The 22,683-nt window shown below is 42.6% G+C and overlaps 1 protein-coding gene across 1 annotated transcript in view; it reads right to left on the bottom strand.

Moving 5' to 3' along the window:
• The window catches only part of LOC311127282 (cytoskeleton-associated protein 5-like), a 94,880-nt gene that overhangs the window by 65,894 nt on the left and 6,303 nt on the right, over nt 1-22,683 (bottom strand). The window contains exons 2-14 of the mRNA XM_084159089.1: nt 22,302-22,405; nt 21,924-22,114; nt 21,181-21,387; nt 20,754-20,925; nt 19,728-19,961; nt 12,401-12,514; nt 12,203-12,307; nt 11,967-12,056; nt 11,189-11,353; nt 8,620-8,748; nt 1,198-1,344; nt 369-473; nt 84-194 (exon numbers count right to left, since the gene is read on the bottom strand). Coding sequence (XP_084015215.1) covers nt 84-194; nt 369-473; nt 1,198-1,344; nt 8,620-8,748; nt 11,189-11,353; nt 11,967-12,056; nt 12,203-12,307; nt 12,401-12,514; nt 19,728-19,961; nt 20,754-20,925; nt 21,181-21,387; nt 21,924-22,114; nt 22,302-22,358 — 1,827 coding nt within the window. The 5' untranslated portion in view covers nt 22,359-22,405. The remainder of the gene's footprint in view (nt 1-83; nt 195-368; nt 474-1,197; nt 1,345-8,619; nt 8,749-11,188; nt 11,354-11,966; nt 12,057-12,202; nt 12,308-12,400; nt 12,515-19,727; nt 19,962-20,753; nt 20,926-21,180; nt 21,388-21,923; nt 22,115-22,301; nt 22,406-22,683) is intronic.

The following is a 22,683-nucleotide window of genomic DNA, read 5'->3' as shown; positions in this document are numbered from 1 at the left end:
AGACTTTTGCTGCGAGAACGAATGTTGTAAGAGAGTAGATGTAGAAACAACGACGAGAAAGTGAATACATAAATACTGCTGACCTTGTAAAATTCTTCCATGCTGGCCAGCCTCTCCTTCCAGTTGGAGCTGTCCAGCATCTTCACACAGGAGGCAGGCAGCACCGCTGCGGCCAGCTCATCACACACCTCCACCTGAGAACACAGTTAATACGTACTTTTGACCTGAGCCGTATCAAATGACACCCTATTCCAGAGCTAAATATTAGTGCACTATAGGGGGAATGGGCTGTCATTTGAGACTTGTATCTATTTAATATTGAGTAATTTATTGATGACTATATAGACACTTAAGATGTGAGTACTCACCGAGAGCTCAGTCTCCATGATCTCTTTGGTTTCGGCAGGCTTCTTACTATTGGCTCCTGGTCCTCCTGCTGCCCCAGGCTTCCCTTTCTTAGCAACGCTAACATCCTAGACAACAGATCAAACCAGATTTTTGAACAAACAGATCCTTGTATTTTTATAACACATTAGGGAAACATTTTTAAAACGTATATTGAGAGCAATTTTAAAAAACAGGAAAACCACAATCCAGCCTTTAGCCATGACCAAACACTGGCTGCAACCCACCATTGAGGAGCCACTGCTGTAGAATAAAACAGCATAGATGACCACATAGATGCTTTGGGAGTCAGCAGAGATTACATTGTCCCACACTGCATTCATTGCACTAATATTACCAGCAGGTTGTCCATATGTCCAGCTTCAACATTAAACCCCCCACCTATCATGGTTTTGACCAAAGCCTTTTAATGAAGAGGAGACCCTACAAGCATCTCAGCTCTGTGCTTAGCTAAAGAAACACTGTCCCTGGGGCTCTAGGTACTCTGTGGTCACTGGTTTAGTGGATCACACAAGAACGTGTTGAAAAGCATTAATGCAAATACCTCCTAGCGTCTTTCCCATGGATTGTTCACTGGTTTTCAAGCTCTATTGGTTAGAGTGAAAAACAAGCTGCTCTACTGTACTGTATATAGTCAAAATGATTACAATGAACTTTAAAAAGTTAAAGTTCAATTGAACCCCTCTAAAGACACATTGAAACATTTTGTGCAACAAACCTGACAAGGACCACCATGGCATGCAAACACACTACGGAGAGACAAAACATACAATAAGAGTCACGCCCTCTCACCTTAGACACAGGGGCCTTTTTAGGGGGCCTTGAGGGTTTGGCTGGGGCCTCGGACTGTGGCTGCGCCTTGGAACCAAGTTTCACTTTCTCCGCTCCTCTTCCCTTCTTTCCTTCAGCCAGCTCCACATTGTCTGCACTTTCTTTAATCTTTGAGAGGAAAATAGCATTAAGAAAACACACTTGGATTTTATCCATCTGAGCAACAAGATGGCCTGAGGGCAACAACAATGACATATCTCTAAAACAAAGATAACAAATCAGAAATATGTCAACAATACTAACACTATATATTTCCATAAGAAACTCGCTCTGAAAGCACTGCAACAGCTATTTTATTTGAAGTTGAATAAAGGCAGGTAGGAAGTGACCAAAAGCAGGGATCCAGAGTGATTATTTTGCTTAATGTTTTAATTGGGTGCGTCAGTGTGAGCTGCAAATTCTAGTTGGTCACTTCACTCAAAACGTTATATTTTTGGGGTGGCTAAAACTATGATTTGGTCAAACAGTAGCCTTCAGTGCAATAATATTCTGACTTCTGCATGAAAGTGTCTGGTCTGCCCCTGTGCCAGTTTCTCCCTGTGCGCTCAGAGTAGAAAATATATATACAGTGTGTGCAAATGTAGCAAGTTATGGAGGTAAGGCAATAAATAGGCTATAGTGCAAAATAATTACAATTAGTATTAACACTGGAATGCTAGATGTGCAAGAGATTATGTGCAAATAGAGATACTGGGGTGCAAAAGAGCAAAATAAATAACAGTATAGGGATGAGGTAGTTGGGTGGCTAATTTCAGATGGGCTGAGTACAGGTGCAGTGATCGGTAAGGTGCTCTGACAACTGATGCTTAAAGTTATTGAGGGAGATAAGAGTCTCCAGCTTCAGAGATTTTTGCAATTCGTTCCAGTCATTGGCAGCAGAGAACTGGAAGGAATGGCGGCCAAAGGAGGTGTTGGCTTTGGGGATGACCAGTGAGATATACCTGCTGGAGCGCAGACTACGGGTGGGTGCTGCTATGGTGACCAATGAGCTAAGATGAGGCGGGGATTTGCCTAGCAGTGATTTATAGATGGCCTGGAGCCAGTGGGTTTGACGACGAACATGTAGTGAGGACCAGCCAACAAGAGCATACAGGTCACAGTGGTGGGTAGTGTATGGGGCTTTGGAGACAAAACGGATTGGACTGTGATAGACTACATCCAATTTGCTGAGTTGAGTGTTGGAGGCTATTTTGTAAATGACATCGCCGAAGTCAAGGATCAGTAGGATAGTCAGTTTTACGAGGGCATGTTTCGCAGCATGAGTGAAGGAGGCTTTGTTGTGAAATACGAAGCCGATTCTAGATTTAACTTTGGATTGGAGATTCTTAATGTGAGTCTGGAAGGAGAGTTCACAGTCTAACCAGACACCTAGGTATTTGTAGTTGTCCACATACTGTAGGTCAGACCCGTCGAGAGTAGTGATTCTAGTCGGGTGGGCGGGTGCCAGCAGCGTTCGATTGAAGAGCATGCATTTAGTTTTAAACCAAAGTATCTGGTGGCTTTGAGATATACGGAGCGCAGGAAGCATGAGTCTGTTTTTAGGACATAAAATGTACTGTTAGATTAATAAATTACATGGCTAACAAGCAACATATTATATTTAGTGATCTAGCTAATGTGTATTGTGTCTCAACTTCCCCAGATGGTGAACTAGCCCCAACTTTTGTACAAAAAAGTTAAGTAAATTCATCTCTATTGAACAAAAGAAATCTGCGATTCTGGAGCCCTACTTTGAGATTAAAATATATCAACAATAGCCTAATTGTCAACCCAGAAATGTATGACAATCACTGGTTTAGGTTGCACATCAGAATAAATTGATCACGCATTCCTGCTTGTTTAAATCAACTTATTTCTTAATAATAATAATAATAATAAGCCATTTAGCAGACGCTTTTATCCAAAGCGACTTACAGTCATGCGTGCATGCATTTTTGTGTATGGGTGGTCTCGGGGATCGAACCCACTACCCTGAATCATACCGTCTCAGTAGCACAGTGAATAACATCGTAAAATTAATGCCCTTTTATTAAGTGACGCAGCATCAATTTTGGTGCGGCCAAATCATGGGCTGGTGCCACCATCTGAAAATGTTAGTGGCACCAGAGGAAAAAGTTTGGAGCCCTGAAAAGTGTAAAACCATTTATCCATACTAGCAGTGGAGATAATAGTGCCTTCAGAAATAATTCAGACCCCTTGACTTTTTACACATTTTGTTACGTTACAGCCTTATTCTAAAATATATTAAATATTTTTCTCAGCAATCTACACACAATACCCCATAATGATAAAGCGAAAATAGGTTTAGACATTTTTGCAAATGTATTACATAAAAAACAGAAATACCTTATTTACAAAAGTATTCAGACCCTTTGCTATGAGACTCGAAATTGAGCTCAGATGCATCCTGCTTCCAATGACCGTCCTTGAGATGTTTCTACAACTTGGTGTCCACCTGTGGTAAATTCGATTGATTGGACATGATTTTGAAAGGCACATACAGTGAGGGAAAAAACTATTTGATCCCCTGCTGATTTTGTACGTTTGCCCAATGACAAAGAAATGATCATTCTACAATTTTTATGGTAGGTTTATTTGAACAGTGAAACAGAATAACAAAAAAATCCAGAAAAACACATGTCAAAAATGTTATGAATTGATTTGCATTTTAAATTAGGGAAATAAGTATTTGACCCCTCTGCAAAACATGACTTAGTACTTGGTGGAAAAACCCTTGTTGGCAATCACAGAGGTCAGACGTTTCTTGTAGTTGGCCACCAGGTTTGCACACATCTCAGGAGGGATTTTGTCCAACTCCTCTTTGCTGATCTTCTCCAAGTCATTAAGGTTGAGGCTGACGTTTGACAACTCGAACCTTCAGCTCCCTCGAAAGATTTTGTATGGGATTAAGGTCTGGAGACTGGCTAGGACACTCCAGGACCTTAATGTGCTTCTTCTTGAGCCACTCCTTTGTTGCCTTGGCCGTGTGTTTTGGGTCATTGTCATGCTGGAATACCCATCCACGACCCATTTTCAATGCCTTGGCTGAGGGAAGGAGGTTCTCACCCAAGATTTGAAGGTACATGGCCCCGTCCATCGTCCCTTTGATGCGGTGAAGTTGTCCTGTACCCTTAGCAGAAAAACACCCCCAAAGCATAATGTTTCCACCTCCATGTTTGACGGTGGGGATGGTGTTCTTGGGGTCATAGGCAGCATTCCTCCTCCTCCAAACACGGCGAGTTGAGTTGATGCCAAAGAGCTCAATTTTGGTCTCATCTGACCACAACACTTTCACCCAGTTCTCCTCTGAATCATTCAGATGTTCATTGGCAAACTTCAGAGGGGCATGTATATATGTGCTTTCTTGAGAATAAACCTACCATTAAATTGATAGACTGATCATTTCTTTGTCAGTGGGCAAACGTACAAAATCAGCAGGGGATCAAATACTTTTTTCCCCTCACTGTACCTGTCTATATAAGGTCTCACAGTTAACAGTGCATGTCAGAGCAAAAAGCAAGCCATGACGTCAAAGGAATTGTCCATAAAGCTCCGAGACAGGATTGTGTTGAAGCACAGATCTAGGGAAGGGTACCAAATAATTTCTGCAGCATTGAAGGTCCCCAAGAACACATTGGCCACCATCATTCTTAAATGGAAGAAGTTTGGAACCACCAAGACTCTTCCTAGAGCTGGCCGCCCGGCCAAACTGAGCCATTGGGGAAGAAGGTCCTTGGTCAGGGAGGTGACCAAGAACTCGATGGTCACTCTGACAGAGCTCCTCTGTGGAGATGGGAGAACCTTCCAGAAGGACAACCATCTCTGCAGCACTCCACCAATCAGGCCTTTATGGTAGAGTGGCCAGACGGAAGCCACTCCTCAGTAAAAGGCACATGACAGCCTGCTTGGAGTTTGCCAAAATGCACCTAGACTCTCAGACCATGACAAACAAGATTCAACTCTTTGGCCTGAATGCCAAGCATCACGTCTGGAGGAAACCTGGCACCATCCCTACCGTGAGGCACGTGGTGGCAGCATCATGCTGTGGGGATGTTTTTCAGCTGCAGGGACTGGGAGACTAGTCAGGATCGAGGCAAAGATGAACGGAGCAAAGTACAGAGAGATCCTTGATGAAAACCTGCTCCAGAGCGCTCAGGACATCAGACTGGGGCAAAGGTTCACCTTTCCAACAGGACAACAACCCTAAGCACACAGCCATGACAATGCAGGAGTGGCTTTGGGACAAGTCTCTGAATGTCCTTGAGTGGCCCAGCCAGAGCCCGGACTTGAAACCGATCAAACATCTCTGGAGAGACCTGTAAATAGCTGTGCAGCGACGCTCCCCATCCAACCTGACAGAGCTTGAGAGGATCTGCAGAGAACAAATGGGAGAAACTCACCAAATACAGGTGTGCCATGCTTGTAGCGTGATACCCAAGAAGACTCGCGGCTGTAATCGCTGCAAAAAGGTGCTTCAACAAAGTACTGAGTAAAGGGTCTGAATACTTATGTAAATGTGATGATATTTCAATTTTTTTATTTGTAATACTTTGTCATTATGGGGTAATGTGTGTAGATTGATGAGGGAAAAAAAGAATTTAATCAATTTTAGAATAAGCTGTAACGTAACAAAATGTGGAAAAAGTCAAGGGGTCTGAATACTTTCCAAAGGCAATGTGTGTGAGTGAGTGAGTGAGTGAGTGAGTGAGTGAGTGAGTGAGTGAGTGAGTGAGTGAGTGAGTGAGTGAGTGAGTGAGTGCGAGCAGGTGTGTGTGTGTGTGTGTATATACACACATACACAGCTCTGGAAAAAATTAAGAGACCACAGCAAACGTTTACGTTTCTCTGGTTTTACTATTTATAGGTATGTGTTTGGGTGAAATTAACATTTTTGTTTTGTTCTATAAACTACTGACAACATTTATCCCAAATTCCAAATAAAAATATTGTCATTTAGAGCATTTATTTGCAGAAAATGAAAACTGGTCAAAATAACAAAAATGATAGTGTTGTTAGACCTCGAATAATGCCAATATATTAAGTTCATGTTCATTTTTAAACAACACAATACTAATGTTTTAACTTAGGAAGAGTTCAGAAATCAATATTTGGTGGAATAACCCTGCGTCTTGGCATGCTCTCAACCAGCCTTTCACATTGATGTTGGGTGACTTTATGCCACTCCTGGCGCAAAAATTCAAGCAGCTCGGCTTTGTTTGATGGCTTGTGACCATCCATCTTCCTCTTGATCACATTCCAGAAGTTTACAATGGGGTTCAGGTCTGGAGATTGGGTTGGCCATGACAGGGTCTTGATCTGGTGGTCCTCCATCCACACCTTAATTGACCTGGCTGTGTGGCATGGCGCATTGTCCTGCTGGAAAAAACAATCCTCAGAGTTGGGGAACAATGTCAGAGCAAAAGGAAGCACGTTTTCGTCCAGGACAACCTTGTACGTGGCTTGATTCATGCATCCTTCACAAATACGAATCTGCCTGATTCCAGCATTGCTGAAGGACCCCCAGATCATCGATCCTCCACCAAATCTCACAGTGGGTGCGAGACACTGTGGCTTGTAGGCCACTCCAGGTCTCCGTCTAACCATTAGACTACCAGGTGTTAGGCAAAGCTGAAAATTGGACTCCTCAGAGAATATCACCTTACTCCAGTCCTCTACGGTCCAATCCTTATGGTCTTTTGCAAACCTCAGCCTGGGTCTTCTTTGCTTCTCATTGATGAAGGGCTTTTTTCTAGCTTTGCACGACTTCAGCCCTGCCCCTAGGAGCCTGTTTCGAGCCGTCCTCGCCATACACTTCATCCCAGCTGCCGTTTGCCATTCTTTTTGTAGGTCACTCGATGTCATCCTACAGTTGTTGAGTGACATTCGAATGAGTTGGCGGTCATCCCGGTCAGTAGAGTCGTTTTCGCCCTCTGCCGGTCTGTAGCTTTGTTGTCCCCAATGTCTGCTGCTTGACCTTGTTCTTATGAACCGCCGTCTTTGAAATTTTAAGGATGGAAGCAACCTGACGCTCACTGTATCTCTCTGCCAGTAAAGACAGAATTGAACCCTTCTTTTCCTACCTCGAAACTTTCCTTTTCAACCCTTTTGGCATGGTCAATAGTTATTTTTTGATTAATATTCCATTTGAGGTACTATTAGCACTGTTTTGCCATCCTCCTGGTCCTATTGCAAGAGGACAGTGATGACCACAGCAGTGGTTTTTATACTTTTCCTCGTTAAATAACATTTGGTTCAGGTGATCACCTAATCAGTACCTAATTCAGTAGAATGAGGTGTGCCTTTGTTGGAATTCAACAGACACTGGAATGGAAGTCATACATGTAGAGATGGTGATTGAAGAAAAATGTGCAGTGGTCTCTTAATTTTTACTAGAGCCAGCCAGCATATGCATGCATGCATGCATGCATACATGCATACATGCATACATGCATACATGCATACATGCATACATACATGCATACATGCATACATGCATACATGCATACATACATACATATTACCACCTCCAGCATCTTTTAATTTAGTCTGCATCTCACAAATGTTCTTCTTTGTGATCCGACCACCTCAAACTTCGATTCGTCTGTCCCGGAGTCGCCTCTTCACTGTTGACGTTGAGACTGGTGTTTTGCGGGTACTATTTAATGAAGCTGTCAGTTGAGGACCTGTGAGGCATCGGTTTCTCAAACTAGACACTAATGTATTTGTCCTCTTGCTCAGTTGTGCACCGGGGCCTCCCACTCCTCTTTCTATTTTGGTTAGAGCCAGTTTACGCTGTTCTGTGAAGGGAGTAGTACACAGCGTTGTACGAGATCTTCATTTTCTTGGCAATTTCTCGCATGGAATAGCCTTCATTTCTCAGAACAAGAATAGACTGACGAGTTTCAGAAGAAAGTTATTGTTTCTGTCCATTTTGAGCCTGTAATCGAACCCACAATTGCTGATGCTCCAGATACTCAACTCGTCTCAAGAAGGCCTGTTTTATTGCTTCTTTAAATCAGCACAACAGTTTTCAGCTGTGCTAACATAATTGCAAAAGGGTTTTCTAATGATCAATTAGCCTTTTAAAATGATAAACTTGGTTTAGCAAACACAACGTGCCATTGAAACACAGGACTGATGGTTGTTGATAATGGGCCTCTGTACGCCTATGTAGATATTCCATAAAAAATCTGCCGTTTCCAGCTACAAGACATTTACAACATGAATAATGTCTACACTGTATTTCTGATCAATTTGATGTTATTTTAAATGGACAACAAAATTGCTTTTCTTTTGAAAACAAGGAAATGTCAAAGTGACCGCAAACTTTTGAACGGTAGTGTATACACACACACACACACACACACACACACACACCCTCACCTTGTCAAGCTTGAGTTTGTCGAGGTCTGCCAGGAAGGGGTTAACAGCCTTCTCTCCCGCCACCTTCATGGCCGTGCCTAGAGCCTCGAACGCAGCATCTCTCACCTCTGGGGCAGGGTCATTCACTTGCTGCCATGAAGAAGAAACAACCAACAATATGTCATACATTCAGACAGAGCCATATCCATATTCAAATGGGGATTTATAGAAATAAGTGTAAAATAAGTATTTTACGATATACCAGTATTGATGCACTGACTGGTTTGGGTTTTTACTTTACCTTCTATAACGGTATTTGAATGTTTGGTTTGTTAAAATGGGATACGCGGTGTGTAACGTCCATTTTTATAGTTTACTTCACTACTCGAGTCATCTCTCTCCGCTCCCACCATGCCGCTTTCCACACAGACCTAGCCCCGCCCCGTCACTCAAGGAGCGCATTTGTTGTTCCTCGACCACGAGACTTGTGTTCAGTCTGGTCAATGAAGCACATGCAACAATGTTGATGACAACAATGCTTTATTCACTTTGCTTCTTAATGTAAATCCACTAGCGTTCTATAATTACACTATTAGTTCGTGTTTCTTACATCTGCAAACAGCTAGTATGTATTTTCTTAGCAAGTCGGACCTAAATTGTGTTAGCCACTAATACTAATTGCTAGCTAGCTAATAAACGTACTGAGTCAGAGCAAACGTAATTAGCTATACAGCCTGATAATATCAGTGATGGTGTAGACCTAAATCTGCATGTTTGTGCAAGAGTATCTTCTAAATCAAAGAGGAATACACAAAGCATGAATATGTTACCGATATGAAGTAGCTAAGAGAAAACATTGAATGTAGCCAAAGATTATAGGCTCACCTAGGTTCGTACCCTGTCACAATAACTCCTCCATGGCATTTTCATTCATTGTCATGTCAAACACTGAATTCAAAGTAATAATCATTCTATTTCCATGATTCCAACAATTCACCCAAGTGTAAATATAAGGCCTATATTGTTTGCCCATATCATGCAGTCCTACGTGGCAGTGTGGAAATCATCTCAAATGAGTGCAGGAAATGCAGAAATAAATTATTTTTGGTTGAAGTTTAATTGAACAGTATAAAACAATCAGAATGTAGAAAGACCCATTGAAACCACTTAGAATGTATGCGTTGCCACCCTAGGGTCACAAACTACTCAAAGCAAATTTAGAACTTGTATATACACACCTTTAAATATATATATATATATATATATATATATATATATATATATATATATATATATATATATATATATATATATATATATATATATATATACATATATATATACACACACACACACACACACAGTGGGGGAAAAAAAGTATTTAGTCAGCCACCAATTGTGCAAGTTCTCCCACTTAAAAAGATGAGAGAGGCCTGTAATTTTCATCATAGGTACACGTCAACTATGACAGACAAAATTAGGAAAAATGAATTTATTTGCAAATTATGGTGGAAAATAAGTATTTGGTCAATAACAAAAGTTTCTCAATACTTTGTTATATACCCTTTGTTGGCAATGACACAGGTCAAACGTTTTCTGTAAGTCTTCACAAGGTTCTCATCTGACCATATGACATTCTCCCAATCCCCTTCTGGATCATCCAAATGCACTCTAGCAAACTTCAGACGGGCCTGGACATGTACTGGTTTAAGCAGGGGGACACGTCTGGCACTGCAGGATTTGAGTCCCTGGCGGCGTAGTGTGTTACTGATGGTAGGCTTTGTTACTTTGGTCCCAGCTCTCTGCAGGTAATTCACTAGGTCCCCCCGTGTGGTTCTGGGATTTTTGCTCACCGTTCTTGTGATCATTTTGACCCCACAGGGTGAGATCTTGCGTGGAGCCCCAGATCGAGGGAGATTATCAGTGGTCTTGTATGTCTTCCATTTCCTAATAATTGCTCCCACAGTTGATTTCTTCAAACCAAGCTGCTTACCTATTGCAGATTCAGTCTTCCCAGCCTGGTACAGGTCTACAATTTTGTTTCTGGTGTCCTTTGACAGCTCTTTGGTCTTGGCCATAGTGGAGTTTGGAGTGTGACTTTGAGGTTGTGGACAGGTGTATTTTATACTGATAACAAGTTCAAACAGGTGCCATTAATACAGGTAACGAGTGGAGGACAGAGGAGTCTCTTAAAGAAGAAGTTACAGGTCTGTGAGAGCCAGAAATCTTGCTTGTTTGTAGGTGACCAAATGCTTATTTTCCACCATAATTTGCAAATAAATTCATAAAAAATCCTACAATGTGATTATCTGGATTTTTTTTCTCAATTTGTCTGTCATAGTTGACGTGTACCTATGATGAAAATTACAGGCCTCTCTCATCTTTTTATATGGGAGAACTTGCACAATTGGTGGCTGACTAAATACTTTTTTTCCCCACTGGGTGTATAATACTTCACCCGACCGACCAATAACCTTTATTTTGTGAACATTTGTCATGTTTAACTCTGATCATTGCGTGTTTACAAAATATTTTCCCCCAGTGGACATGTACAGTTAGAAGCCTATAGGATGGTTGAGATCAGACCAACCTTGATCAGGGCAACACAGAGGGGTTTGAGCAGGCTCTTGGGCAGGGTGGAGGGGGTCGAGAGACGGATACTCCTGGCCAGGAACAGAGAGGCCTGCTGCTTGATGGACGGGTTCTTGTTGTCCATCACGGCCAGCATGTCCTCGCTCAGGTTCTGGAGAGTGGTCTGGGGGGGGAGAACAAACTAGGCCATTACCCTGTTTTTCTATTTTACTTTTTTGTTGTTGTTACCATTCAACAATTTGTTGTGGATAAAGTGAAAAAAAGATATGAAAGATATGCTGGCTTGTTTGTCATCTTGGAAATCACACAAATTACCCTTGGCCAACTTCAGACCCATGCAAAAAGCAAATATCTTCACTCTTACCACTGTCCATCAATCAAGGGTGGATTTGCTCCTCTAATGGAGTCTTGAATTACGTTTGACTAAATAAACATCTATCCACATTAAAAAGCTGTAGTAAATTCTAAGTGAAGGAAATGCAGTAATAGGTGTACATGCCCACAGATAATCACATGCATTGACCATCTAGACTAGCATACACCTGCTTCTCAAATGGCAACTATAGAAAGGAAACAGGAACTATTGATTAGCACAAGGCCTATACAAAGGACTGAAGAGAGCTGCTAAATAAACAGATATTTCACCTTATTAACAGTAAATTACACATTGTGTTGAGATCCACGGCCAAAGAGATACTGCATTGACACAGATTTAAAGTGCATTGCAAGCTATGAGCCAAAAGGATCATCAGTGGGAATAAAATTGGCCTACTCACTGTCAGGAAGACTGCATTGATGGCCTCTTGCAGGGACTGGACCACAGCAGGTTTCTTCTCCTTAAATTTGTCCAAAATAGTTGGCACCACCTTGAGGAAAATAAACATTTTAAATAACCAAATCAGTCAAAATTGGAGATTAGCAAACAGTTTCCATTGTAGAAGAGTCTTGCACAATAAAGCAATAATCTTAAGTATCTCTAGTTTCTCAGTCACTGTCTAAAGGGAGAACTTACCTGGCCAGCATACGTCCCAAACTTCTTCCTGAGACCAGAGGCCAATCCAGCCAGGCATTTTGCAGCTAGAGACACCAGCATGACATTTGTGTCTTTACCAATGACCTACAATAGGCAAACAGAGTTTAAGTGGCTATTCAGTGCACTGTACACATACTGTAACTTCACTCACTCAGAGTTAACCAAAGAGTTGCCTACCCTTTTGAGTGCTCGAACCACATCTCCATAGTCTCCATTATCCAGTTTGGGGTGTTTAGCCAACTTCTCCAAGGCTTCCAGGGCCTCTTTCCTCTCCTGCCATTTCTTTGCCTCCTGCAGTGACAGAGAGAGGGAGGCTCAGCCACAGGCCCAATACACAACAATGACAAATAGAGTATCGGCTCTATAGCTTTAGTTTATTGTGTAAGCTCTTATCTTAGCAGGAAAGATTAGATTTTATGAAGACAGGCAGTGTCCGAAATGTCTTGTTTACTACAACTAAATTACATACTGTGTACTACTACATATTATTTAGAATGTACTGTTTAGTAAACATTTATGCAGTAAGCAACAAATATGGTAATGTTATCACTGTTTGAACCCATGGATTTGCAGCAATCGGAATACCGGGTGGGTACTCCCACTCCTTTCTATTCTGGTTAGAGCCAGTTTGCACTGTTCTGTGAAGGGAGTAGTACACAGCGTTGTATGAGATTTTCAGTTTCTTGGCAATTTCTCGCACGGAATAGCCTTCATTTCTCAGAACAAGAACAGACTGACGAGTTTCAGAAGAAAGTTCTTGGTTTCTGGCCATTTTGATCGTGTAATTGAACCCACAATTGCTGATGCTCCAGATACTCAACTCGTCTCAAGAAGGCCTGTTTTATTGCTTCTTTAAATCAGCACAACAGTTTTCAGCTGTGCTAACATAATTGCAAAAGGGTTTTCTTATGATCAATTAGCCTTTTAAAATGATACAATTGGATTAGCAAACACAACATGCCATTGGAACACAGGACTGATGGTTGCTGATAATGGGCCTCTGTATGCCTACGTAGATATTCCATTAAAAATCTGCCGTTTCCAGCTACAATACACATTTACAACATTAACCATGTCTACACTGTATTTCTGATCAATTTGATATAATTTTAAAATGGACAAAAAAAATTGCTTTACTTTCAAAAACAAGGACATTTCTAAGTGACCCCAAACTTCTGAACGGTAGTGTACATGAAACAAAACAGCTGGACAGTGTGCTGTCTCTAGATGCCGAGAATGATTTTGACAGGCTTGAATGGCAGTACTTGTGGTCTTGGATTAATTTGGTTTGGGAAATAATTTTATCGATATGGTTTCTGTTATATGCTAACCCTGTTGCTATGGTTTTTACTAAATGGCATACACTCAAGTCCATTCCCTATTTTTCGGGGATGTAGACAAGGAGACTGCCTATCCCCAAAGTTTTTCATTTTGTCGCTAGAGCCTTCAGCACAACATCTAAGGCAGAATGTAATTTCTTCTCCTATACTGATTAAATCTTCCTCTAATATCACCATGAGTGAGTCACTCAGCTTTATGCTGACAAATCCTCGCTGGATTCTTTCATTACGTTTCTTCTTCACATCAGCAAAGAAGGACTCGGTGTTTCAGAAACTCACTTTATATAGAGGGGCTATCAGTCTTTCACACTGTGGTAAATTAAGCCAGTTTGTTATTTAGAATGATTTATGTTTTTAGAGGGAGAGAAACCAAAAGCCCACGTGCCTATTTTTCAAAAATCATCAGTCCACATGTTAGGTAAATACAATGGGGGAATTAAAGCTAAGTTCTCTCTCAACTCCAGGACCACCGCCAGCTACATACACTACTCAAAAAAATAAAGGGAACACTAAAATAACACATCCTAGATCTGAATGAATGAAATAATCTTATTAAATACTATTTTCTTTACATAGTTGAATGTGCTGACAACAAAATCACACAAAAATGATCAATGGAAATCAAATTTATCAACCCATGGAGGTCTGGATTTGGAGTCACCCTCAAAATTAAAGTGGAAAACCACACTACAGGCTGATCCAACTTTGATGTAATGTCGTCAAAATGAGGCTCAGTAGTGTGTGTGGCCTCCACGTGCCTGTATGACCTCCCTACAACGCCTGGGCATGCTCCTGATGAGGTGGCGGATGGTCTCCTGAGGGATCTCCTCCCAGACCTGGACTAAAGCATCCGCCAACTCCTGGACAGTCTGTGGTGCAACGGGGGGTTGGTGGATGGAGCGAGACATGATGTCCCAGATGTGCTAAATTGGAATCAGGTCTGGGGAACGGGCGGGCCATAGCATCAATGCCTTCCTCTTGCAGGAACTGCTGACAAACTCCAGCCACATAAGGTCTAGCATTGTCTTGCATTAGGAGGAACTCAGGGCCAACCGCACCAGCATATGGTCTCACAAGGGGTCTGAGGATCTCATCTCGGTACCTAATGGCAGTCAGGCTACCTCTGGCGAGCACATGGAGGGCTGTGCGGACCCCAAAGAAATGCCACCCCACACCATGACTGACCCACCGCCAAACCGGTCATGCTGGAGGATGTTGCAGGCAGCAGAACGTTCTCCACGGCGTCTCCAGACTCTGTCACGTCTGTCACATGTGCTCAGTGTGAACCTGCTTTCATCTGTAAAGAGCACAGGGCGCCAGTGGCGAATTTGCCAATCTTGGTGTTCTCTGGCAAATGCCAAACGTCCTGCACGGTGTTGGGCTTTAAGTACAACCCCACCTGTGGACGTCGGGCCCTCATACCACCCTCATGGAGTCTGTTTCTGACCGTTTGAGCAGACATGCACATATGTGGCCTGCTGGAGGTCATTTTGCAGTGCTCTGGCAGTGCTCCTCCTGCTCCTCCTTGCACAAAGGCGGACGTAGCAGTCCTGCTGCTGGGTTGTTGCCCTCCTACGGCCTCCTCCACGTCTCCTGATGTACTGGCCTGTCTCCTGGTAGCGCCTCCATGCTCTGGACACTACGCTGACAGACACAGCAAACATTCTTGCCACAGCTCGCATTGATGTGCCATCCTGGATGAGCTGCACTACCTGAGCCACTTGTGTGGGTTGTATACTCCGTCTCATGCTACCACTAGAATGAAAGCACCGCCAGCATTCAAAAGTGACCAAAACATCAGCCAGGAAGCATAGGAACTGAGAAGTGGTCTGTGGTCACCACCTGCAAAACCAGTCCTTTATTGGGGGGTGTCTTGCTAATTGCCTATAATTTCCACCTGTTGTCTATTCCATTTGCACAACAGCATGTGGAATTTATTGTCAATCAGTGTTGCTTCCTAAGTGGACAGTTTGAGTTCACAGAAGTGTGATTGACTTGGAGTTACATTGTGTTGTTTAAGTGATCCCTTTATTTTTTTGAGCAGTGTATATATGTTTTGCCTGATGCAGGACTCTAGTGCCAGAGAAGAGAGACTCAAGGACAAAAAACAATTCCATTAATTTACGAAGACTTGTGCCACAGTTTAGACTACCGATAGATCAGCGCTCTAACTCCCTCTGGTGAAGTGTGGTGCAATGACAGTGACGCAATTTACCACCACCTGCCACTACATTTTACATTACATTACATTTTAGTCATTTAGCAGACGCTCTTATCCAGAGCGACTTACAGTTAGTGAATACATTATTTTTTTTATACTGGCCCCCCGTGGGAATCGAACCCACAACCCTGGCATTGCAAACGCCATGCTCTATCAACTGAGCTACATCCCTGCCGGCCATTCCCTCCCCTACCCTGGACGACGCTGGGCCAATTGTGCGCCGCCCATGTGCCTCCCGGTCGCGGCCGGCTGCGACAGAGCCTGGATTCGAACCAGGATCTCTAGTGGCACAGTTAGCACTGCTAGTGCCTTAGACCACTGCGCCACTCAGGCTCACTACCACAAATGGACGCGGCATAAGCTCGAAACTTTTAAAGGAAGAACCACTGTATACGCAGATATTTTCCTCCTGTATTCAGTGCCTTCGGAAAGTATTCAGAACCCTTGACTTTTTCAACATTTTGTTACGTTACAGCCTTATTCTAAAATTGATTAAATAAAAAAACATCTTCAGCAAACTACACACAGTACCCCACAATGACAAAGTCAAAACCGGCTTTTAGAAATGTTTACATATTTATTAAAAATAAAAAAAACAGAAATGCATACAGTTGAAGTCGGAAGTTTACATACACCTTAGCCAAATACATTTAAACTCAGTTTTACACAATTCCTGACATTTGATCGTAGTAAAAGTTCCCTGTCTTAGGTTAGTTAGGATCACCACTTTATTTTAAGAATGTGAAAATGTCAGAATAATAGTAGAGAATGATTTATTTCAGCTTTTATTTCTCATCACATTCCCAGTGGGTCAGAAGTTTACATACACTCAATTAGTATTTGGTAGCATTGTTTAACTTGGGTCAAACGTATTGCGTAGCCTTCCACAAGCGTCCCACAATAAGTTGGGTGAATTTTGGCCCATTCCTCCTGACAGAGCTGGTGTAACTGAGTCAGGTTTGAAGGCCTCCTTGCTCGCACACGCTTTTTCAGTTCTGCCCACAAATGTTCTATAGGATTTAGGTCTGGGCTTTTTGATGGCCACTCCAATACCTTGACTTTGTTGTCCTTAAGCCATTTTGCCATAACTTTGGAAGTATGCTTAGGGTCATTGTCCATTTGGAAGACCCATTTGTGACCAAGCTTTAACTTCCTGACTGATGTCTTAGATTGCTTAAATATATCCACATAATTTTCCTTCCTCATGATGCCATCTATTTTGTGAAGTGCACCAGTCCCTCCTGCAGCAAAGTACCCCCAAAGCATGATACTGCCACCCCCATGCGTCATGGTTGGGATGGTGTTCTTCAGCTTGCATGCTCCCCCTTTTTTCTCCAAACATAACGATGGTCATTATGGCCAAACAGTTCTATTTTTGTTTCATCAGACCAGAGGACATTTCTCCAAACCGTAGTCTGGCTTTTTTATGGCTGATTTGGAGCAGTGGCTTCTTTCTTGCTGAGCGGCCTTTCAGGTTGTCGATATAAGACTTGTTTTACTGTGGATATAGATACTTTTGTACCCGTTTCCTCTACCATCTTCACAGGTTCCTTTGCTGTTGTTCTGGGATTGATTTGCACTTTGACAGAACGCGTCTCCTTCCTGAGCGGTATGACTGCTGTGTGGTCCCATGGTGTTTATACTTGCGTACTATTGTTTGTACAGATGAACATTGTACTTTCAGGCGTTTGGAAATTGCTCCAAAGGATGAACCAGGCTTGTGGAGGTCTACAATAATTTTTCTGAGGTCTGGAAATCTTTTGATTTTCCCATGATGTCAAGAAAAAAGAGGCACTGAGTTAGGCCATGAAATACATCCACAGGTACACCTCCAATTGATTCAAATAATGTCAATTAGCCTATCAGAAGCTTCTAAAGACATGACATCATTTTCTGGAATTTTCCAAGCTGTTTAAAAAAGGCACAGTCAACTTAGTTTATGTACACTTCTGACCCACTGGAATTGTGATACAGTGAATTATAAGTGAAATAATCTGTCTGTAAACAATTGTATGTGTCATGCACAAAGTAGATGTCCTAACCAACTTGCCAAAACTATAGTTTCTTTACAAGAAAGTTGTGGAGTGGTTGAAAAACGAGTTAATGACTCCAACCTAAGTGTATGTAAACTTCCGACTTCAACTGTAAGTATTCAGATCCTTTGCTATGCGACACGAAATTGAGCTCAGGTGCATCCTGTTTCCACTGATAATCCTTGAGATGTTTCTACAACTTGATTGGAGTCCACTTGTGGAAAATTCAATAGATTGGGAATGATTTGGAAAGGCACACGCCCGTCTATAAGGTCCCACAGTTGACAGTGCATGTCAGAGCAAAACCAAACCATGAGGTCGAAGGAATTGTGCATAGAGCTCCGAGACAGGATTGTGTCAAGGCACAGATCTGGGGAAGGGTACCAAAGAATTTCTGCAGCATTGAAGGTCCCCAAGAACACAGTGGCCGCCATCATTCTTAAATGGAAGACGTTTGGATCTACCAAGACTCTTCCTAGAGCTGGCCGCCCGGCCAAACTGAGCAATCGGGGGAGAAGGTTCTTGGTCAGGGAGTTGACCAAGAACTCGATGGTCACTCTGACAGAGCTCCTCTGTGGAGATGGGAGAACCTTCCAGAAGGACAACCATCTCTGCAGCACTCCACCAATCAGGCCTTTATGGTAGAGTGGCCAGATGGAAGCCACTCCTCAGTAAAAAAGGCACATGACAGCCTGCTTGGAGTTTGCCAAAAGGCACCTAGACTCTCAGACCATGAGAAACAAGATTCTCTGGTCTGATGAAAACAAGATTCAACTCTTTGGCCTGAATGCCAAGCATCACGTCTGGAGGAAACCTGGAACCATCCCTACCGCGAAGCACGGTGGTGGCAGCGTAATGCTGTGGGGATGTTTTTCAGCTGCAGGGAGACTAGTCAGGATCGAGGCAAAGATGAACGGAGCAAAGTACAGAGAGATCCTTGATGAAAACCTGCTCCAGAGCGCTCAGGACATCAGACTGGGGAAAAGGTTCATCTTCCAACAGGACAACAACCCTAAGCACACAGCCAAGACAACGCAGGAGTGGCTTCGGGACAAGTCTCTGAATGTCCTTGAGTGGCCCAGCCAGAGCCCGGACTTGAACCCGATCAAACATCTCTGGAGAGACCTGTAAATAGCTGTGCAGCAACGCTCCCCATCCAACCTGACAGAGCTTTAGTTTCCTGAGCATGATGATCCCACTCCCTCAACCAGTAGGCTATTGGGGAATGATTGATAAACGAATACGTAAATACCTTTGGAATGGCAAACATCCAAAGATTAGGTTTGAGGTGTTACAATGACAGAAGTGTAATGGTGCCCTTCCTTGCATTACCTTTTTACCACCAGTCTTTCCAGTTACGCCCACTTAGAGCATGGTTTGATCAGTCTACATCAGTCTCTTGGAGAACTATTGAGAAATAACTTGTTTCACCTACTAGATTGCAGGATATGCTATTTTCTGGTATATCTAATAAGAAATCCATGCTATATTTTGGTCCTATTATTTCTAATACAACAGAGAATTTTAGGAAGGTTGAGAAGTGAGTAGGTGGTAACTGGAAATTACTTCCGGTAATAAACCTTTTGAGTCTAGAGCCTGGTCTGGAAAAGGGGTCAATAATCTAGGGGACATATTCAACTTAAAGGCTCTTCTTAGTTTTCAGGAACTTCATCTTGATTTGCAAGGGTCGTCATTCTTTCTATATCTTAGACTACGGTCAGCACTTCGGGCCTATGGGGTCAGCAAACAAAATATAACCGCGCAAACCTTGTGTACTAAGCCGATAATACCGTAAATGCCGGGATGAGAGAAGGACGGTATGACAATATGAAAATCTGGATACCGCCCAACTCTAACGGCCATAGGCACCTTGTAATACATCCAACATGTTCAGTAAGGTAGGTGCTTACAATCTTCTCGTAGAAGTCTTTGGGCAGTTTGGAGAGGATCTCCACTGGGTCCAGAAGCTCATAGGGGTCGACCTGAGGAGCAGAGTCTGCTACGTCCTCACAGTCTCCGTCGGACCCTGCCTCGGCCTGCTGTTCCTCAAACTTGGCCCTCAGGTCCTGCTGGGAGCGTAGGAAACGACTTTGTCTGGGGGCCGACGACGGCACCTTCACCCACTCCTCCTCCAGCTCCTTCAACTGGGGACATATACAACACAGGCAGAGTGGTGCATGCTTGTTTGCAGATACATAGTTACAAAAAAGGGCTATTGTATAAAAACACCACTCCCAACAATTATCAAGTTTGTCAAAAGCAAAAGGGCCTTCACAGGAAAGAAGTCTGAATTCCCCAGCATAGTGAGTAACCAAGACGAAAACTTATTAAAAGGTGCAGTATGCAAAAATCACAATTTCCTGGTTGCTAAAATTCAAAATAGTAGTCATTGAAACAAGTAGTCATTGTGTAGAAAATCCTTACACCATCTAAACCACTGTGAAATGTATTTTCCATAACCAAAAATATTGTATTTTCAGCTGGTGTACAATACCGAAAGTAAGAAGCAAAAACGATACTTAAAACGGGAAACATAAATAGCGCACAGAACAGATCTATAACTAACATTTCTATGTGAATTTGGTCGGGTCGCCTACAAAGTTAAATATTGCAGCTTTAAACACCCCCGGTGCACATTTTGGTTTTTGCACTAGCACTACACAGCTGATTCAAATAAACAACTCTCCATCAAGCTTTGATTATTTGAATTAGCTGTGTAGTGCTAGGGCAAACACCAAAACATGCACCCAGGAGGGGCCCCAGGACTGAGTTTGGGAAACCCTGCCCTACAGCAAAGATGTCCTGAGAGATTCTATCCAAAATACTGTTCAAAGACATCTTAGAAGACTTTCCAATATACAGCGACAACGCTGGTCCACTCTTCGCATTCAGGTAATGATGAAATACCATGTTTTGGATCGACCCTTAACCCTCACCTGTACAGAGTTTATGTTTTGAAGAGGAGATCTTAGTGAGTCCCTGATCCACCTGTAGACCTCCACAGCCAGCAGTTTGGCCTCATCTCGGACTGCCTTTTCTCTGGACTCAAAGAGCTTTGGCAACACTTTAACTATGGGCTTTAGGGTCACAGTCTTGGATCCAAATTCACTGGGGAGGCAGATAAGCATATTAATTAAGTTTCATTTTTGTTTTGAGTTACATTTAAATCAAAGCAGGTTGTACATGCAAGACATGAGCAGGTCTTAATCCCAAAATTGGGCATGTGTGTGTTGTCTTTGGTAAAAGACCCAACATGTCACATCTTCGCAATCATTAACAGTATTTAAAAGTACCAGTATTTAGTACTTATCTAGGATAAGGGAGAAGGACACTTCCTTCTCTACTGCTCCAGCTCTGTCTCACCAGAGTGCTCTGCGTATGGTCTCCACACAAGCGACGACTATTTTCGGGTTCTTGTTCTCTAATCCTTTAATGAGCTCCTCCTGTACAGTGTCGCCTTTCTCAATCTCTATGTACATGAGGCAGATGTCTGAGCCCAGCTCTTTGGCCCGCGCCTTAGGCTGGTTGAATACCTTACACACCACACCTGACACCACCTCACCCACCGTCCTGCAGAGCAACAACAGATAGTAGGTTATACAACAAGAATAGCCAATCTAATGTTCATTCAAACAGGTGGGATTAAGAATCAATTCTCTTTTGCAAGGACTAGGATCCAGGAGTTCTACCTGACCATATGACCAGAAGGAAATAATCCAGGCCATAGGTCTAGTTGGTCAGAAGAAACTCCCGGGGCCGTATCCACAAAGCGTCTCACAGTAGAACATTTGTCAATTTTACTCCTACTCTTATTGGTAAAAATAAAAGCTATGCATGAAGCCTCTTTAGTCATAGCAGTCCTAGTCGACAGATATTTAGGAGACCTCATGAGCTGTCCTAAACAGTTAGAGTTACCAGCAGATGTCGTTATAATAGAAAAAAGGCAGCGAGTCAGCGGTTCCCGCACCATAGACAGGTCATTTCTTTGGAGTTGTTGAAAGTGGAGTTTTGATATTTCTATTTGATTAATTCATAATAATCTAGTCCTACACAATATTTAGTATTCAGCCCATGTCTAACTGTTATATATTTTTTCATCCCCTTACCTAGAAGCCACGTGTGCATTCTCTACATAAGCCAGAACAGCCTCCAGTCCTTTGAGCTGGGCCACTGCGTTTGAGTCAGTCACAAACTTCTTGATGATTCCCTGGTACTTGGCCCATTCTGGACTCTTATCGTCAATCCTCTGGAAGAGCTTCAGGGCCTCCTCATACCCATTCAGCCTGGACTTCCATACCTGGGACAGCAAGGAGGGACAATGAAGGGGTTAAAAGCGGAACAGTGCTAGAGTAACGTTAGCTATATAGCTAATGTTGTTAATTTGCTTTTATGGTGTTTTACCCACAACCAACTGAATTCTACCCTTCAACCTGCATCACAAAAAGGGACCCTACAGGAGCCAAAGTATAACAAATGAGAATCACCTTATGTTCACATTTCTGATCGACTGGTAACTTCATCCAGTCACTGTCATCTCCCATGATGATTTGTGTGGATTCACTTCAAAACGATATAGCCAAGCTAGATACTGTTGAAAGGAGAAAACACTGGCACATATTCATTGCAACAACAACAAAAATAATTGTGAGGGTCTTAGCTAGAATAGTTAGCTAACATTAGCTAGAAATATTCAGTTCTCTGACCTTGCTAGTATGAAGACGTATCAGACTTGTCTGCATGCACTTTGTCGTTTGACAAAAACTAGCCAGATTCCAACACAGGCCAACAGTTGTAACCAATTAAGTACATTGCCATTGGAAATTAATGTTTAAAGTAGGCTTGGGCGGTATCCAGATTTTCATATCG

This window comes from Coregonus lavaretus (assembly GCF_964263955.1).
Source record: "Coregonus lavaretus genome assembly, chromosome: 4".
NCBI classification, from domain to species: domain Eukaryota; kingdom Metazoa; phylum Chordata; class Actinopteri; order Salmoniformes; family Salmonidae; genus Coregonus; species Coregonus lavaretus.
The sequence above is the reverse complement of the archived record's forward strand: the minus strand, read 5'-3'. Positions and strand labels throughout refer to the sequence as shown.